A 19,055-nucleotide genomic window follows, 5' to 3' on the forward strand; every position below is an offset into this window, starting at 1 on the left:
CGGTGTCTCACAGTAATAGAAACCCAAACTAAGACAGAAGTTGGTACCAGATGTGAGAGCCAAAGTTACATTTTAAGTTTTAATTATTATGCCTTAGAGATCCATGAAACAAAAATGCCTCTGATCTGCAAGCCCCTTGCTCAAGGACATAGTTCCTGAAATGCTAAAGGCTATTGTTTATGGAAGATAACAAACCTCATGTTTTCACTTCCCTAAACAAGTTTGTTTGACCCATCTGCACCAGATGTGCTTGACCACATGTGGGCGGGAGGTATGTAGGCAGGAAATACATCAGGATATATTCTTGTCCCTGATTGAAACTCTAAGTGAACCATCCCAATTAAATGTTTTCTTTATAGGAGTTGCTGTGGTCATGGTGTCTCTTCATAGTAATAGAAACCCAAACTAATACACGTTCATTCTTGTGGAGTGGGCCTTAAGTCAAATCAGATATTGGCTATTCCCACAAGTTCTATGACACCATTTCAGAGCAGACTGCCGGTCAAAGGTTTTGTGACTGGGTTGGTTTCCACATTTCTCTTTCAGTAGCCTGCAGGGTACCTTCCCTCACCAAAGAGACTAGAACACAGGGGTGAAGGCTCCATGTAGGCACCAGCTCAACTTTGCCTTGGTCAATGAGTTCTGTTGGTGTTGTCCACAGCAATGAGGCCCCCACTGTCAGTTTGTAGAGAGCAAACCTTTGTCTTAGCAACAGCTTGGGTTGCTTGGGGATTTCCAAAGGGCCCTCTTGGCCAACAACTCAATTGAATGCAACCCAGGCCCACCACTGGAAGCTTTGCCTGGTATCAGTGAGATGGCTGGTTGAGACTCCATATGCCCCATTACTAGGAGTCATCATTAGGATCACCTTCATAGATTCCAGGAAGTTTCCACTGTACTGTTTCTACTCCCTTTCCCAAAGCCCTCCAATTCCAACCATCTTCTCCCCACACTCTCTTCTTCTACCCATCCCCCTCATCTGACTCTCCCCTTTCATCCTCACCCACCTCCAGTTTGCCCAAAAGTCTCTTCTATGTGCCCCACCCAGGACATGCATGTGCTCCCCGCCCCCATTCCTCTTTACCTAACCTCTCTAGATCTATGGATTATATCTTGGCTATCATTTACTTAACTGCCAATATCCACTTGTAAGTGAACACATACCATATTTATCTTTCTAGGTTTGCGTTACCTCACTCAGGATACTTTTTTCTAGTTCCATCCATTTGCCTGCAAATTTCATGATGTCATTTTTTTTAACAGCTGAATAAGTCTATTGTGTAAATGCACCACACTTTATCCATTCTTCTGTTGATGAACACCTAGTTTGTTTCCAGTTTCTGGTTATTATGAATAAAGCTTCAATGAAAATGCTTGAGCAAGTGTCCTTGTAGTAGGCTGGAGAGTCCTTTGGATCTATCCTAAGAATGATATAGTTGGATCTTGAGGTAGATCAATTCCCAACTATCTGAGAAGCCACCATATTGATTACCATAGTGTCTGTCCAAGTTTGTACTCCCACCAGCAATGAAGTATTCTCCCTTTCTCCACATCCTTACCAGCATGAGCTGTTACTTGCATTTTTGATTTTAGCCATTCTGACAAGCATAAGATGGAATCTTAAAGTAGTTTTGAATTGCATTTCCCTGGTGGCTCAGGCTGTTGAACACTTCTGTAAGTGTTTCTCAGTCATTTGAGATTCCTCTATTGAGAAATCTGTTTAGATCTGTACCCCATTTTTAATTGGATTTGGTGTTTCAATATCTAGTTCCTTGAGTTCTTTATATATTTTGGATATTAGTCCTCTATTAGATGTGGGGTTGCTAAAATTATGGAGTGAGTTGACAAGCTTGTTTTGTTCCTGATTTTAATGGAATTGCTTTGAGTTTTTCTCCACTTAATTTGATGTTAGCTATTGGCTTGATACAAATTGCCTTTATTATGTTCAGGTATGTCTCTTTTATCCCTAATCTCTCTAGGGCTTTTATCATGAAGGGGTGTTAGACTTTGTCTAAGGTCTTTTCTAAATCTAATGAGGTGATCATGTATTTTTTTTGTTTATATGGTAGATTACATTTACTGATTTTCATATAATAAATCATCCCTGCATCTCTAGCATAAAGCCTACTTGATTATGGTGGATGATCTTTCTGATGTGTTCTTGAATTCAGTTTTCAGGTATTTTATTGAGTATTTTTACATCCATGTTCATGAGGGAGATTGGTCTGTAATTCTCCTTTGTTCTTGAATCTTTATGTGGTTTGGTATCCGGGTGACTGTGGTCTCATAAAATGTGGCCATGTCCCTTTTGTTTCTCTTTTGTGGAATAACATGAGGAATATTCTTTAAAAGTCTGATTAAGTTCTGTGCTAAAACCATCTGGCCCTGGGCTTTTTTTTGGCGGGGGGTTGGGAGAGTTTAATGACTGCTTCTATTTCACTAGGGGTTATAGGTCTATTTAAATTGTTTATCTGATCTTGATATAACTTTGGTAAGTGGTACTTATGGAGAAAACTATCTTTCTCTTTGATTTTACAATTTGGTGAAATATAGTTTTTTTTTTTAAAGTATGTCCTCATGATTCTCTGGATTTCCTCAGTGTCTGTTTTTAAGTCCCCCTTTTTATTTTTTATTTTGTTAATTTGGATATTCTCTCTCCACCTAACTAAAAAGTAAGTTTGGATAAGGGTTTATCTGGTCGATTTTCTCGAAGAACCAACTCATTGTTTCATTGATTCTTTGTATTGTTCTCTTTGTTTCTATTTTATTGATTTCAACCCTCAGTTTGATTATTTCTTACTCTCTATTCCTCTTGGGTATGGTTACTTCTTTTTGTTCTACAGCAGTGGTTCTCAACCTTCCTAATGCCGCGACCCTTTAATACAGTTCCTCATGTTGTGGTGACCCCCCCCAACCATAAAATTATTTTCGTTGCTACTTCATAACTGTAATTTTGCTACTGCTTTTCCCTTCCAAATGCCTTTAACTCAGTCAATATGCCAGACTGGTATAATTTTAACTCCTTTACTAACATTTAAAACCATAGTAAAAGAAAGTATAATACCATAGTTTTGGCTACTTGGTCTTTCAATAAACAACAAACAACATTTAGAATTTGTTATTCCCAACTCAGTTTATTGATGTGTACTAGGAATGAAACTCAGGTTGTCTGCAAGAGCAGCAAGGTCTCTCAGCTACCGAGTCATCTCTCTAGCACCCACACTAGATTCTTGTGACTAAATTTAGTTTACTATGTTTGAGTTAATTATTCCAGAGACATGTGAAGTTGGTGTCTTGATTGGTTTTGTTTTTTGTCCACTCGACACAAGCTAGAGTTATCTGAGAAGAGGAACTTCAGTTGAGAAAGACCTCCTTCATGGCCTTTCAGCAGGTCAGTAGGGCGTTTTCTTGATTAATGATTGATGTGGAAAGGCCTATCCTGCTGGGTACAATGCCATCCCTGAGCAGGTGGTTCTGAGTTGTATAAGAGGCTGAGCAGCATTCCTAAAGGGCCTCTGCTTAGTTCCTCTCTCCAGGTTCTTGCCTTGAGTTCCTGAACTTACAGGATGGTGAGTGATGGACTGTGACCTGAGAGCTGAAATAAACCTTTTCCTTCCCAAGTTACTTTCCATCATGGTGTTTATGACAGCAATAGAAAAGAAACTGAAACAGTCGGGAAGATGGGAAACGAGATTCTGTTTAATGTTCATGTGGGTAACTGGCAAACTTTACCACTAGGAACAATATTCATGGACCTATAAATACACGTATTCACAACCACATTCTAGCATAGAGTTTGAACTGCCTGACAGAGAAACTGGAGAGGGTACTGACCACTGCCATTCTCACACAGCTGCAGAAAATAGTGGTCAAGTAGCAAAAAGTTATAGTGCACCAGGAATGTGGCTTGAGGTTGTGGGATTGACAGCTAGAGTACCTGCAGGAAATGACGTCATCCTTGCAAAATCATACCTTTTCTTTAAAAATTAGTCAGCTTCGGGGCTGGAGAGATGGCTCAGTGGTTAAAAGCACTGGCTGCTCTTCCGGATGACCCACGTTCAATTTCCAGCACCCACATGGCAGCTCAAGAGTATCTGTAACTCCAGTTCCAGGGGTTCCAACATCCTTACACAGACATACATGTAGGGAAAACACTGATGCACATAAAAAAAATACAAATAAACTTAAAAAATTAGTCAACTTTGATTATCTGCAAGAGAAAGGATAGAAATAGTAAAAAAAAAAAATAATCCAACATGTCATTAGGATGGCTCAAAGATTATAAACTCAAAACTTTTTAGGCCAGTAGCAAACTGAAAAATGTAATTTTCACCTCCTTCCTGCTCTCATGTTTTTGGAAAGATGACAGTTTAACTCATATTATCAAAGACATCTATAGTTATAAACTATGTGTCATCTGCTAGTGGCAGGTATTGAGGACAAGGAAGGGCCTTTCATGCTTACAACTTACAGTGCTGTCACTTTATAGGTGCTGGGAGAAGATGGGTGGGACTTGGGGTCAGGGACAAAGGATAGCATATTACAGCCACAGGAGACAGAGTATTCCCCCCCCCAATGTATTCCCTGAGCCCCATTTCCGTATTTCCATGTGGCACTGTGGAAAGAAAGGGCTAGGTACCACCTGCACTCTCTGCAACGTTTTGAGGAACCCTGAGCTCATGGAGCTCAAATCTGAAGAAGCAGTAGCCTCCATGGGAAGATGACAGCTTGCTGTGGCAAGGGCCACCAGTTCCTCATTGCAGGATCCACGATGGAGAAGTGTCTGTTCCAGTAGGTCTGACAGGAACTTTTGCTTAACAAATATTTTATTAGTAATATAAATTAGTAATGTAAATAAGACCAGGATTAGAAATTTTTGTAAAGATTTCTTTTATTATATATTTATGGGTGTTTGGCTCACACCACATGTCTGTGCTTGGTGTCTGAGGAAGTCAGAAGAGGGCACTGGATTCCCTGGAATTGGAGTTATGGACAGCCATGAGCCACCATGTGGGTGCTGGGAATTGAATCTGGGTCCTCTGCAAGATAAGTGCTCTTTACTGCTGAGCCATCTCTACAGCTCCCTGTTATAGAATATTATTTTAAGATGTGTTACATTTGCTTATGCTGTGGAACATTTGTTTAATGATACAAAGATGTGTTGCATTCTTTTATGCTGCATTTGTTTAACTCTGTGAAGCTGTGTTACTTTGCCTGTCTAGAACACTTGATGGTCTAATAAAGAGCTGAACAGCCAATGGCTATGCAGGAGAAAAGACAGGCAGGGCTGACAGGCAGACAGAATAAATAGAATGAGAAATCTGGGAGGAGAAGAAGGAGGAGCAAGAGAACAAGGAGAGGAAGACACTAGGGTCCAGCCACACAGCCACACAGCCAACCACAGAATAAGAGTGAAAGTAAGATATACAGAAGTAAGAAAAGGAAAAAGCCCAGAGGCAAAAGGTAGATGAAATAATTTAGGTTAAGTAAAGCTGGCAAGAAACAAGTCAAGCTAAGGCTGGGCATTTATAATTAAGAATAAGCCTCCATGTTTGATTTATTTGGGAGCTGGGTGGTGTGTCCCCCCAAAAAAGAGAAAAGAGCAAAAAAACCCAACAACATTTTGGCACCCAATGTGGGGCTAGAGTAAAAGAAAATCCAACAACAGCCCCCAAAGGAGGAAAATTTTACAAGATGAGGGAGAATAAGACTTAAATGTTCTACCTCTGATGCTCCAAATGATGTATAGTTTCTGACATTTAAGAAGTACACACATTATGAAAATAAGTGGTTGAGGACTTTTATTTAGGGTCACTTTGCTATTGTTATGCTGTGCTGCATGTACCAGCTTTCCTTCTATTAAAATCCATACATGGAAAGCTGGTACATGCAGCACATTGAATCAGGGCAATATAAAAGATACGAAAAAGGCCGGGCAGTAGTGGCGCATGCCTTTAATCCCAGCACTCGGGAGGCAGAGCCAGGCGGATCTCTGTGAGTTCGAGGCCAGCCTGGGCTACCAAGTGAGTTCCAGGAGAGGCGCAAAGCTACACAGAGAAACCCTGTCTCGAAACCCCCCCCCCCAAAAAAAAGATACAAAAAAGGCAAGTTTTTTTTTTTTTTGAGTTTCTAGTGATTTACACCAAACCAAAATGAACCATTCTGAGAGAACCAACATCTCCAATGTCCTGCAAGTAAACAGATAAAAATAATTAAGCCATGTTCAAACAGAGTAAAACACTAACTTAACATATCCTTATGATTTTCAAGTATTTCAAAACAGTGAAATGAAATAAAAATGTGCTGTGCTTATGTAAATGGACCTTCATGTTTACCTTACTCAGTGACTACAATGTTCATAGCTATTTATAAAAATCAATCCATAACTAACACATGAGGCATAAAAGGGCAGTGACAGAGAATAGGGTGAGGCTGTGGAGCATCTGTGGACTCTAGCAACAGTCGTCATTTGTGACTCTGCTTCAACATGCTTTCAAGGTTCCTAGAACATGCACTTCTTGTTCTCTTTGGTGTATGTGTGTGGGTGTGTGTATGCGGTGTGCACACATGTTCATGTACATGAGGAGGTCTGAGGTTGGCAGCAGGTGCTTTGCCCAAGTGTTCCCCATGGTCATTATCACAGCAGAGTCTCTCACTGATCTCACAGTTTACCAAATCTGGCTAATACATTAGCAAGCTGTCCAGCTTGCCCCTGGGATCCCTCTCATTGCCTCCCAAGTGTGAGATGATATGTGACCATCACACCCACCTGGCTTTTATGTCGGTTCTGAGGATCTGAACTCAGGTCACCATGTTTACTGGCCAAGTACTTTATCCACCAAGCCATCTCCCCAGACCTAACATGTCCTTCCAAATCTTGCCTTTATTTTAACTGTTTGTTTAATTGTGACTTTTAAAGTAATAGGCCATAAAACAGTAAAGGTTATATTCCTTTTTGTTTTATGAAACCATGGAGAAACACCATGAGAATCTCATCTTTCTTCCACTAGTTTTCTTTTCATGACTCTCCTCCAACCTTACTAGCTACAGAGCAACAAGGTTTCATTACAGAATTCTGAGATTAAAGGTGTTGAAGGTAAGATAAGGATGGGCAATCATACTTGGAAATAAACAGTGGGAGTATTTTTTGAAAAACGTCACAGGCTACTTGCTATTGAAGTGACAAAAACAAGAAGTCAAGGGAGTGGGACTGGAGTGCTCCCTCACCAGCTCCTGCCATAATTGAAGAAATGTTCTTAAAATCCAAGTGGAAACCATTTATTTTAAAATAATTTTTGAGGTAGATATTTAAAAATAGTTTTAGGGTGTCGTACAGCTTAGTGGTGGAATGTTTGCTTAGCATGTGCTAAGAGCATCATGAATAGGAGTGGTTAAGTTCTATATTAAAGTCCTTCCGACTGAGAAAAGCTTTTCATAGACTCTGCATTAACACTTGGTTCCTGGAAGGCCAGGTTGCTTCCCTAAGAAGCTCTGTGTGCTTTAGCTGTTCCTTCCATCCTTCCCTTCCCTTTCCTTTTTCTCTGTCTCCTTCCTTTCTTCCTTCCTGATTCCCTGGCCCCTCCCCCATCTACTTCTCTTTCCTTCCAGTGATGCCAGGGTTTCCTTAATTTTTTTTTCTTCTTCTGAAGTTCTTGATTTAAAATCCATCTGGTTGTTAAAAACTTTACTTTAGGCCAGTGGTTCTCAATGTTCTCAATGCTGCAATCCTTTAACACAGTTCCCCACGTTGTGGTGACTCCCAACCATAAAATTATTTTCATTGCTACTTCATAACTGTAATTTTGCTTCTGTTATGAGCCATAATGTAAATATCTGTGTTTTTCAGTGGTCTTAAGGCACCCTGTGAAAGGGTTGTTCAACTCCTAAAGGGTTGCAACCCACAGGTTGAGAACCACTGCTTTAGGATATTGATTGGTACCTGTTTTACCTTAGGCAGATATATTGAAGATTAACAAAGCAAGATATTTTATATTTGATAATTTCACATTATTAAAAGTAAAGAATACTCATTAAATACAATTTAGAAAATGTAAATATATGGTTAACATATATTTGCTTTCAGTATTTTTCTACAGATGTTTAAATAAGTGAAATTATTTTAAACACATATACATATTGTCATGTTGGGGATTGAACCCATGGTCTTGTTAATGCTTGGGAAATACTCTAGCACTAAGCCATATCATCAGCTGGGATTTGGATACATAATCTTTGATTTTAATGTCTGAGTTTTATTCCATTACATACTATTGCTTAACCACTCCTTTTAAATTAAATCTACATGGTTTCTGATTTCTTTTTATAAATAACCCTGTGATGGATGTTCTTAGAGAGGGACCCTTCCTGTGTTTACTATTACTTCTTACTCTAGAAACACCCTGTAGAAGGAGGACTTTTGGCTTAAGGTTGATGATGTTTTAGCCCCCGATAAAAACTGGAGACTTGATGGTTTTACTTTGTTTCTTTCCTTTTGGTTACAGAAGCTGCCATTGCAGCGAGGCTGACCTCAACTTTATTGTGTGCTGACACTGCTAATCCTTGACTGAATCAAAGTGTGTGTTAATTCTTGCAGTAATTTACAGCAACAGAAGAGTGTACTGGGTTTCTCAACTGATTTCTACGTATGATTAAGTACCTGCCAAGCACTATGGCTGTCACCCAGTGTTGGGGAGACCATGTCACTTTCCCTTCCATGCACCCAGACTTTGCTAAGTAGACTTAGCATGTTAAGAGCTGCTTTGCTGCAGCTGGATTTGGACCTACTGTCACTTGAGGAAGTAATTTTCCTTGTATGGTCTGGTCATTTATGTTAGATTTCCTCTGTGTTACCAATGGTTCTCACTGCGTTTGATTTAACAAGCACCATTTTCCAGGAGGAGCAAGTTTGGAGCCCAAGGATAAAATGATAAGCATGGATTTGGACAGGTGTTAGGTCTGGGATATTATCTAGGCAGACTTACGCATTCTCCTTCTTGCACCTATGTTAGTTGTTTGGGAAACACTAAGTGATTTCACGCTTGTTCATAACAGCAAGACAGTGAGCAAACTAGCCATATGGCCTTAAGAAAGTTACAGTTTGTGTGGCAGGAAACTACCCGTAGTCCCTGCTGGCCTCACACTCACTCACTGTGTAGCCAAGACTGGTCTTAAACTTCTGTGTCTCCTGCCTCCAACTCCCAAGTGCTAGGATTACAGATGTTCACTACCACACCGGGCACAAGCCAGAAGTTACAAGTAATGCACTTTCAGAGATAAGAGGACAACTTGAGGGTCAGCTCTCTCTCTCTCCTTTCACTATGTGAGTCCCGGGGACTGAACTCAGGCTGGGTGACAAGTGTCTTAACCCACTGAGCCATCTTTCCAGCCAAGCTACAAGCTCTTTAAAGATTCACTTGATTTTGAGATCTGTCCTACTATGTAGCCCATGGTGGCTTTAAACTCATGGCAATCCTCCTGCCTCATTTCTCTGAATGTGGATTCAGCAAATTTATGGCTAATGATATGAATCCAATCTATCTTCCATCATTTCAAGGCCTGCAAGTCAAAAAGATAGATATCCAAGTTCCTCCACAAAAGTCTTTTTGCACTTCGAAATGGCTTGCAAAAATATGAAAGCATATTTTACAACAACTGCATGAAATTCATGTTTTTATGATAATTTTATTAGGACATAAGGACCTTCAATTAAGAATAGACTTAGGCTGTTTTTTGGTATGACATAAGAGTAAAACAGCCATAACAACATCGTAGTCTACAAAGCCTAAATGTTTTCTCCCTGGCCCTTCATGGAAGTGTTTGATGATCCCTGCTGTAAACACTACAAAGAAAAGCATCATTTTTTCTGCTTTTTATAAGCTTCCTGTACTAGAAACCAGCTTGCTAAGGAGGAAAACCATTCAAAATTCCTACCACTTGAAACAGTATAATTAGTATTACATATTGATTGCATAAACTAATGGAACTCACTGTAGGATATACATGCATGAATACTGAGTTCATCATGTCCATCCACCTTCCTTCTGCTCTGCATATCCTTCCTGGTATCCAGCAATCCTTTTATTTTCAGGTCCTACTTTTATTTATTTTTATTAACCAGTGGAGAGTGATTTGGCTCAAAATGGCAAAAATGTCAAGGTTGAGAAACCTGTCTAGAGCTGCACTGTTGTAGTGTCCAGCTTTATTCACTCCGAGCTGGCGACTATGGGAACTGCTTCGTCCCAGTTATTTCCATGGTGCTAAAAGCAGCCTTGCACAGAGAGCACCCGTGTGAGCTAGATCTTTACCAAAACCACTAAGACTGGAGTCAGCCATGAGAAGCACCTGGAAAATGTGATAATGACTCCAATTTTATCTTTTTGTTGGATATATCCAATTGAAGTTGGAAAAGAGGTGATAAAAATGTGGAAAAATCGTTATTCCTGTGGTTTGGAAGTGGTTTGTCCCCTAAAGGCTGATTAACAAAAGCATTAGCAAGTTGTAGGACCTTTTAAGAGTGAGGCTCAATGAAGGTGATAAGCCACTGGAGGCCTGCTCTCCACAGGAACTTATGCTGCACTTGCAGAGTAGAATGTTGTAAAGCAGCAAGCCTAACCCCAATCTCTCTGGTCTGTCTTCTCCACATACACTCCTGCCATTGAGATGCTGTGTTCATGAAGACCTTCCCAGATGCTGAACTGATGGGATTGTCCAATCTTGTACTTTCAGCTTCCATACTATAGCTTAAATATATTCTTTATAAAGTACATAGCCTTAGGCATTTCATTGCAGTAAAAGAATATAATGTTATGTTACAAGAAAATATGCATGCTAATTGAAACACTATTTAGAATAGCCAAGTTAGGCAACCAGCTGAGTGTTCATTCATAGATAAATAGATAATCAAAGTGTGGTGCTGTGGAATAATCCTCTTGTATACTGTAAAGATTTGTCACTCAAATTGGTTTAATAAAACGATGATTGGCCAGTAGCCAGGCAAGAAGTTTAAGTGGGGCGGCCAAGCTAAGGATGATGGGAAGGAGAAGGGTGGAGCGAAGAGTCACAAGCCAGATGCAGAGGCACCAGGAGATGAACGTGCCATGCTAATAAAGGTACTGCCATGTGACAGAGCATAAATAAGGAATATGGGCTAATTTAAAATATAAGAGCTAGTTAGTAACAAGCCTGAGCTATTGGCTGAGCATTTACAAGTAATATTAAGCCTCTAAGTCAATTATTTGGGAAGCAGCTGCCAGTTATTTGGGAACAGGCAGGCAGAAGAGAAACATCCAATTACAGTGTGCTATACATACAAAGTGGAGCTTTAGTAAGCCATAAAAAGAATGAAATTATGTAATTAGTAGGGAAATGGATGGAACAGGAGATCATCGACAAATAACCCTGTTCTAAATCATATCTAGATGTATATTTGTAAACATAATATGTATATTCATAGTTATGTGTTATATATGACATGGAAGTAGAAGACTGGAGAGAGAACTAGTTGCAAGGGAGAGGAGAAAATAAGGGAATAAATATGGTCAAAGTATACAGTGTACTCAAGTGAAAATGTGTTTACAAACTACAAATAAACTCTAGTCAAACACATACTCTCTCTCTCTCTCTCTCTCTCTCTCTCTCTCTATATATATATATATATATATATATATATATATATATATATATATATTTATATGGAGCTAGATGGTTTAGTGAGTAAAGGCACACGCTGTCCAGTCTGATAGCCTGAGTTTGATCCCTGGATCTGCACAATTAACGAGAGAGCAACCTCACAAATTGCCCTCTGACCTCCACATGCACATTGTGGCACATGCACGTTGTTGTCCATACCCCCCCCCACACAAAACAAATGTAAAGCTCTATTTCTAAGAGAAATTGCAAAGCAATATTTTAAATATATAAATAAAATTTATCAGTTTCTCTAAGTTTTAGCAAACTGAATGTAGACTATTCATACATATTCATTGGAATATAGACTGCTTTCCTCCTAACTAAATCCAGATTTAAAAAATAATGTCAATAAAGGTATGATTATCTATAAAGAGGTTGGTTGAACCAAGTAGATTTAGTCCTTGTAATCAAAGCCCTTGGGAAGATAAGGAATGAGGATTGCCCTGAGGTTGAGGCCAGTCTGGGCTACAAAGTGAGTTCCACTGACCTTGGGCTACAGAGCGAATTTAAAAATTAAAAACAAAGACTAACAACAAAAAATGCAAAAAAGTAGACTGAAGTAATGATGTTGATAGTTACTATTATTAGGACAGTTACATACAATTAACAAACTTCCACCACACTCATTCAGAAAATAATTTCATGGCAATCCTATGGAGCATGTGGACTCGTATGTGTTTTACAAATGAACTCCAGACTTAAAGAGATGAAAAGGATTTGTCCAAAATGACGCCATTACTGTAACCATCATTCATAATGATGCCTTACAATGAACCAGTTCACATGGCCTTTTGTGGACGATTCACAATACTAAATGAGGGTTTTTTTTCCCTCACACGACATTTTTTTTTTTGAGTTGATCAATTTAGGATGTCAAAGACAGAATACAAAGGGGGGCTTAGAATCACTTTCCAGAAATGATATTTTATATGCACTTCTCATAAAATTATATGAAGTAAAAAGTATTAGATAAATTTTCTCTACTGTCTTTTTAAGTCTTCTGAATAATTCCAGCCATCTACTAGTAAAGGAGTGATATGCACAGACATACATAGAAACACAGATACAGATTGCTGCTGTATTACTTGGCTCCCAGCCTATTAATTTTTGACTGTTGATGACTTCAGAGGGAGCTTTACTAAAAATAAACAGCTAAACAGTTATCTAGAAGCTGTTAATGTAGTCTGGTTAACGTAGGCCAACAGACAGCATGCGGAGTTAAGTTGGTTGTAGAGTTTCTCACAGACACTTTACCTGTCCCCTGTAGTCTTCTTTCAGTCCTCCTAAAATGAGATCACAGTATGAATGAGAATCTAATAAATCATCACAAATAAATTAAAATGGCAAAAACACTAGAGAAAATAATAGCCAGATTTTAACTAGTCTAAGATTGCCAATTACAAGAGGATGCTCAGCTCTCTCGACTGAAAAGACTTTCAATGTCCACATTCATTTAAGTGGAGGACACCCAGATTGTTCCTTTCTAAAAATATGTTTTTGAGACAGGGTCTCATTGTGCAGCTCTGGCTGTCCTGGAACTCACTATGTAGACAGGCTGGCCTTGAACTCACGGAAATCTGCCTGCCCAGCTTATTCTTTTCTTACAGTGGTATCTTCACAGCAAGGCAGGTGAGTTTCACTGACGTGCCAGAGCTCTTTACAGACTTCTTTAGAGACACAACGCTGCTCCTGAAGTTCCCAGATCTTACACTCTGCCCTCTTGACCTGTGACCTGCACAGATCCCCTTTCCTCAAGGCACTCAGTTCTGCACGCCTGACTATTGCGGCGTGGAGTGGAGCAAGAGACAGAATGGGTGGGTCAAGCTGGAGTCATCTTTCTGGAGGGTGGTGAGAGGACACAGAACACTGGCAGGCCACACTCTGCCTCTCCACTCTTTACACCATTTATTCTGCATGTTGAAATGCGGCTGCTTCCCAAGGGCTGTTCAGCTGGCCATGCTGGCTGCCAGTGATTGATTGCTCTGTCACTTCGTCACTCTTTTTTTTTTTTTTTTTTTTTTTTCCCTTGAGACAGGGTTTCTCTGTGCAGTCCTGGCTGTCCTGGAACTCACTCTGTAGACCAGGCTGACCTGAAACTCAGAGATCCGCCTGCCTCTGCCTCCCAAGTGCTAGGATTAAAGGCGTGCGCCACCACCATCCTGGTACATCTTTTAGGGAGTCTCTTACATGGTTGCTTTTGTTACATATTTACTGTGTACATATGTACACTGCTTTCCTGTTAAACTGGACAAGAACAAAATCACCTTCCCAGAGATCCTGAGAGTGAGACTACTTGAGTGTAAGCTCCAGGCTTACCACATATATGCTAGAAACATGGACTCACGGGTCCTGTTCTAGACCTACTGAATTAGAATCAACACTTTAACAGGCCCTCACATGTACCTGTATTTACTCAATCATTAAGGCTATCTTTCTTTTTTCATCGGATAGTTCATCGTTTTCTGTTCTACCAGCCACCAGCAGTCTTCCACTCCCTAGAAAGGCTTAGGGTTTCTCGTCAGGAGTGTACAGAAACTCCTGAAATGACCATGCTTCCTGTTGTCCTCCGTGGGACCCGAGTTCCATTACCTTCTGCATCTGAGGCAGTGATCACCGAAGAGTCAGGGTGGGGGCTCCCCTCCTGTTCACTCCTTTTCTCGATTGCCTGTCTGCTGGGTGGAAAGTTTTTAAGAGGAAAAAGGGATTCAGAAAGAAAAAAAAAATAACGGTAGGTATGTTACAGAAAGAATTCTATACTCTAGCGCTCAGTATAGTGAACATATGAAATATTTTCAAGCTTCTGAATATTTAAAAACATAAATTTACAAAATTTCCTTGAAACCTTTCAGCAATTATATCACTTTAATATCGTTATGTTAAAAAGAAAGTATCTTCATTTTCTAAAATATTATTATTATTTTAACAAGATCTCACTGTGTGGCTCTGACTGGCCTACAATTCACTCTGTAGACCAGGCTGGTCTTGAACACAAGAGATCCACCTGCCTCTGTTGGGATTAAAGGCATATGCCACACAGCCAGCCCCAATCTTATTTTTAATGAGCTATTTTGGCAGTTCTGGGAATGAAGGCCAGGATCCAATGCTTCCTAGGCAACATTCTAACACTGAAGTACACGCTAGCTCTTATTTTTTTCTGTATATTGGAAATATTCAACCCCAGTTCTGTTCTCTTGGCCTTCCTCCCTCTTACAGACCTTTCCCTCCTTACAGGCAGCCCCCCCCCCCTGTACTTTCATATTTGGTTTTTGTTTTTAAATCTAAGTTCCACATGAAATATTTGCCTTTCTGAGTCTGGCTTTTTCACTGAAGATTATGCTGTGTCATTTTCTTGTAAATGACATGATTTCATCCTTTATGGTGGAAAGTCACTTCCAGTTATCCCACAATTAAATATTTATGTCACTTGTATCCCTGCTCTTCCCTTCTCTAGGGCTCACCCGCCATGGTTTTTTACTTTCCCGGCTTCTGCTAATTACTCTGGGCTATAAACTCACATCTGAAGACTTGGAGCTAGGAACCACAAATGAGAGAGGACATGTGGTTTTTGTCTTTCCTAGTCTTGATTATACCACTCAACATGATCTTTTCTAGTTCCATCCATTTGCCTGCAAATATCATGATTTCATTTTTCTCTACAACTGAATATAGTATTCTATTACGTACATGTACCACATCTTCATTATCCATTTGTTAGCTGAAGGACATTTTTGTTGTTTACATTCCGTAGATATTGTGAATAGAGCCACAGCGAATAGGTAGGATGTCAAGTCCTTTAGGCATTTGTCAAGGAGTGTTAGAGCTGGGTTGTATGGTGGATTTATTTTAATTTTTTGTGATTCTCCATATTGATTTTCTGAATGGCTGCACCAATTTGCATTTCCACCAACAGTAAATGAAGTTTCCCTTTCCCCCACCTGTCCCTCCAGCATTTGTTAGTTAGTTGTTTTGTTGGTCTTAGATGCTCTGACTGGGGTAAGACGAAGTCTCGGTTATTTAGGTTTGCCTTTACCTAATTGCTAAGGACGACGAAGAATATTTGAGGTATTTATTGGCCATTTTTGTGACTTCATTTGAGAGCTCTCTGTTCAGACCCATAGCCCACTGTTTAAATGTGTTGTTTGTTTTTTGACTCTGTTTTTTAGTTCTTTGTATATTCTGGATATTACTCCTCTATCAGATGAATAACTAGCAAAGATTCTCTCCCATTCTCCTCAAATAATTGTTTCCTTTGCTGTGAAGAAGGCTTTTAGTTTTATGAGGCCCTACTTGTCAATTGTTGGCCTTGATTTCTGGACAAATGGAGTCCTGTTCAGAAAGTCCTTTCCTGTAACTATATCTCATAGGGTACTGTCTGCTTTCTTCTAGTGGTCTCAGTGCTTCAGGTTTCACAGTGAGGCCTTCAGCCTGTTGCAGTGAGTTTTGTACAAGGTGATCGATAAGGTCTAATTCATTCTTCTGCAAGTGCACACTCACGTTTTCCCAGCACCTTTTGTTGAAGATGCTGCCTTTTCTCTAGTGTATGTTTTGTATCTCGATCAAATATCAGACACCTGTAGTCACGTGTACTCACGTTTGAGTCTTCTCTTTTGGTTCAGTGGTTTACATGTGTTTGGTGCCAGTACCATTTTTTTTTTATTACTATGGCTCTGTAATATATCTTAAAATCTGGAATGGTAATCACTCCCGTATTTTTCTTTTCTCAAGACTGCTTTGGCTGTCCTGGGTCCTTTCTGGTTCAAGTAAATTTTAGGCTTTTTTTTTTTCTATTTTTGTGAAAATGAGATAGACATTTTGATTGTGCTTACACTGAGTCTGCAAATGGCTTTTGGTGGAATGGTCATTTTTACAATATTAATTCTACCAACCCATGCTCACAGGTCTTCCCATCGTCTAGTGCCTTCCTCAATATCTTTCTTCAGAGATTAAGATTTTCACTGTAGAGGTCTTGCGCCTTCTTGGTTGGGTTTATTCCTACATATTTTTTCCCTTTGAGGCTGGTGTGAATAGCAGTGTGTCCACCATCTCTTTCTCGGCGTGTTTGCTGTTGGTGGATAAAAAAGCTACCGTTTCTTCTAACGTACATTGCTATATTGCTGAAACTGTTGGTTGTTCTAGTTTTCTGGTGGAACTGTAGGGATCTCTTGGGGATAACATCCTATCATCTGCAAATGGGTAGTCTGCCTTCTTTTCATATTTGTAGCTCTTTAATTCCCTTGTGTTATTGCTATAGCTTGTGCTTCAAGCACTATATTGAAAAGAAATGGGATACTGGACAATCCTGTCTCATTCCAGACTTTCAATAGGCTTGCTTTGTGTTTTTCTCCACTTAGGATAATGCTGGATGCATCTGTCATATACCATATACAGGCTTTATTGTGTTGGACTATGCTCCCTCCAGTCCTACTCCCTTTAGGGCCTTTATCATAAAGTGTTGTTGGATTACGTCAAATGCTTTTTCTGCATCAATTAAGTCTATTTGTATAATTTCTTATATTTATTGACTTACTTATTTTGAACCATCCCTGAATCTCTGGGATAAAGCCAACTTGATCATGATCTTTTGATATGTGCCTATATATGGTTTGCAAATATTTTATTGAGGATTTCTGCATCTAGATGTCTTAGTTGCTAATTTTATTGCTGTGATAAAACACCATGAACCAAATCCCCTTTTCTTATGGCATCCAGGACCATGGGCCGAGGGATGGCACTGTCTACTTTGATCTGGGCCCTCCTCTATCAATCATCAATCAAGGAAATGCACAACAGGCTTGTCCACAGGCTGATCTGGTGGGTACTCTCTCAGCTGAGGTTCTCTCCTTCCAAATGACTTTGGCCTTGTGTCAACTGACATAAAAACTAGCCATCACATATGTTCATCAGGGATAGTGGCTCTGTTCTGCTTAGTTGAGCCAAGGATCTGTCATTCTTGTTTATTTCCTCAAAGAACCAGCTCTTACATTTGTTGATTATTTGAATTGTTTGTTTCTATTTCATTAATTTCTCCTCTTATTTTTATTATCTTTTGTCATTTACTGGGTTTGATTTGTTCTTGTTTTTCCAAATTCTTGAGTTGTATCAAAAACCATTTATTTGTGCTCTTTCTGATTTTTTAATGAAGGTTCTTAAGAGTTATAAATTTCCCACATAGGACTTTTTTTTAATATATCGCAAAGTTTTTGTTGTGTTGCATTTAAATTTCTTTTATTTCCAGGATTAAAAAAAAAAACCACTGTCTTGATTCTTTTTGACCCATTCATTATTCAATGAGTTGGTCAATCTCCATGAGTTTGTGTACTTACTAGAAATTTGTTTGCTATTAAGTTTTATTGCATTATGGTCAAATCATGGTCTATTTTTCTGTTAAGGTTTTTGTGTTCTAGGATGTGGTTTATTTTAGAGATGGTTCCATGGTCTCCTGAATAGAATTTATAGTGTTTGGTGTTTGGGTGGAATATTCTGTAGATATTTGTTAAGTCTTTTTGATGTCTGATGTCAGTTAATTCTGATGTTTCTATTTTTGTTTTTGTTTTGTTGTTGTTGTTTTGTTTTTTTCTGGATGACCTGTCTACTGGAGGAAATGGTGTATTGAAGTCATCTACTATCATTGGGTTGGTGGTAATCTACATCTTTAATGCCAGCTGTACCTTTCAAGTAGACAGCAATTTGTCAATTCAAGTGCAGCAGTTTGGTGCAGACATGCTTAGGACTTCTAAGGTCTTCTTGATCCCTCGTTCCCTGGATTAGGACTGAGTGTCCTTTATCTCTTTTCATTAGTTTCTGTTTGAAGTTTATTTTTGTCAGATTGTTAGGATAGCAACGCCTGTTTGCTTTCTGGTCTCATTTTACTGCAGTAGTTTTTTCCATCCTTTCACTCTAAGATGGTGTCCACTTTTGCTTGTTTATTTATTTTATGTCCTACCTGCAGTTTCTCCTCCCTCTTCTCCTCCCAGTCCCTCCCATCTCCCAGTCCATTCCTCCTCCATTTCTCTTCAGAAAAGGGCAGTACTTCCATGGATATCAGCCAGCTATGGTCTATCAAGTTGCAGTGAGACTAGGCACCTCCTTTCCTATTAAGACTGGAAGAGGCAATCCAGTAGGAGAAATGGATCCCAAAAGCAGGCAAGAGAGTCAGAGACAGCCCCTGTTCCCACTGTTAGGAGTCCCACAAGAAGACCAAGCTACACAACTGTAACATACGTAGAGGGCCTAGGTCAGTCCCATGTGTGGTGTCTATTTTAAAGTTAAGGTGAGTTTCTTGTCAGCAACAGAAAGATGGATTTTATTTCTTAATCCATTGTGCTAGCCTGCGTCTTCTGATGGGAGAGTTGAAACTATTAATATGT

General features: G+C 39.5%; 1 protein-coding gene and 1 long non-coding RNA gene across 4 annotated transcripts in view; one reads left to right on the forward strand and one right to left on the reverse strand.

Annotated features, from left to right (window-relative positions):
- Positions 1-19,055, forward strand: part of LOC131920899 (uncharacterized) — a 129,166-nt gene that overhangs the window by 65,099 nt on the left and 45,012 nt on the right. The gene's annotated exons all lie outside the window — the stretch shown is intronic.
- Positions 6,112-19,055, reverse strand: part of Wdpcp (WD repeat containing planar cell polarity effector) — a 292,873-nt gene continuing 279,929 nt past the window's right edge. For 2 of the 3 annotated variants that reach the window (XM_059275369.1, XM_059275370.1), the window contains exons 16-18: positions 14,278-14,360; positions 12,943-12,971; positions 6,112-6,188 (exon numbers count right to left, since the gene is read on the reverse strand). In XM_059275369.1, coding sequence (XP_059131352.1) covers positions 6,138-6,188; positions 12,943-12,971; positions 14,278-14,360 — 163 coding nt within the window. In that variant the 3' untranslated portion in view covers positions 6,112-6,137. The remainder of the gene's footprint in view (positions 6,189-12,942; positions 12,972-14,277; positions 14,361-19,055) is intronic. The other variant, XM_059275371.1, reaches the window with a different exon arrangement.

This window comes from Peromyscus eremicus, chromosome 10 (assembly GCF_949786415.1).
Source record: "Peromyscus eremicus chromosome 10, PerEre_H2_v1, whole genome shotgun sequence".
NCBI classification, from domain to species: domain Eukaryota; kingdom Metazoa; phylum Chordata; class Mammalia; order Rodentia; family Cricetidae; genus Peromyscus; species Peromyscus eremicus.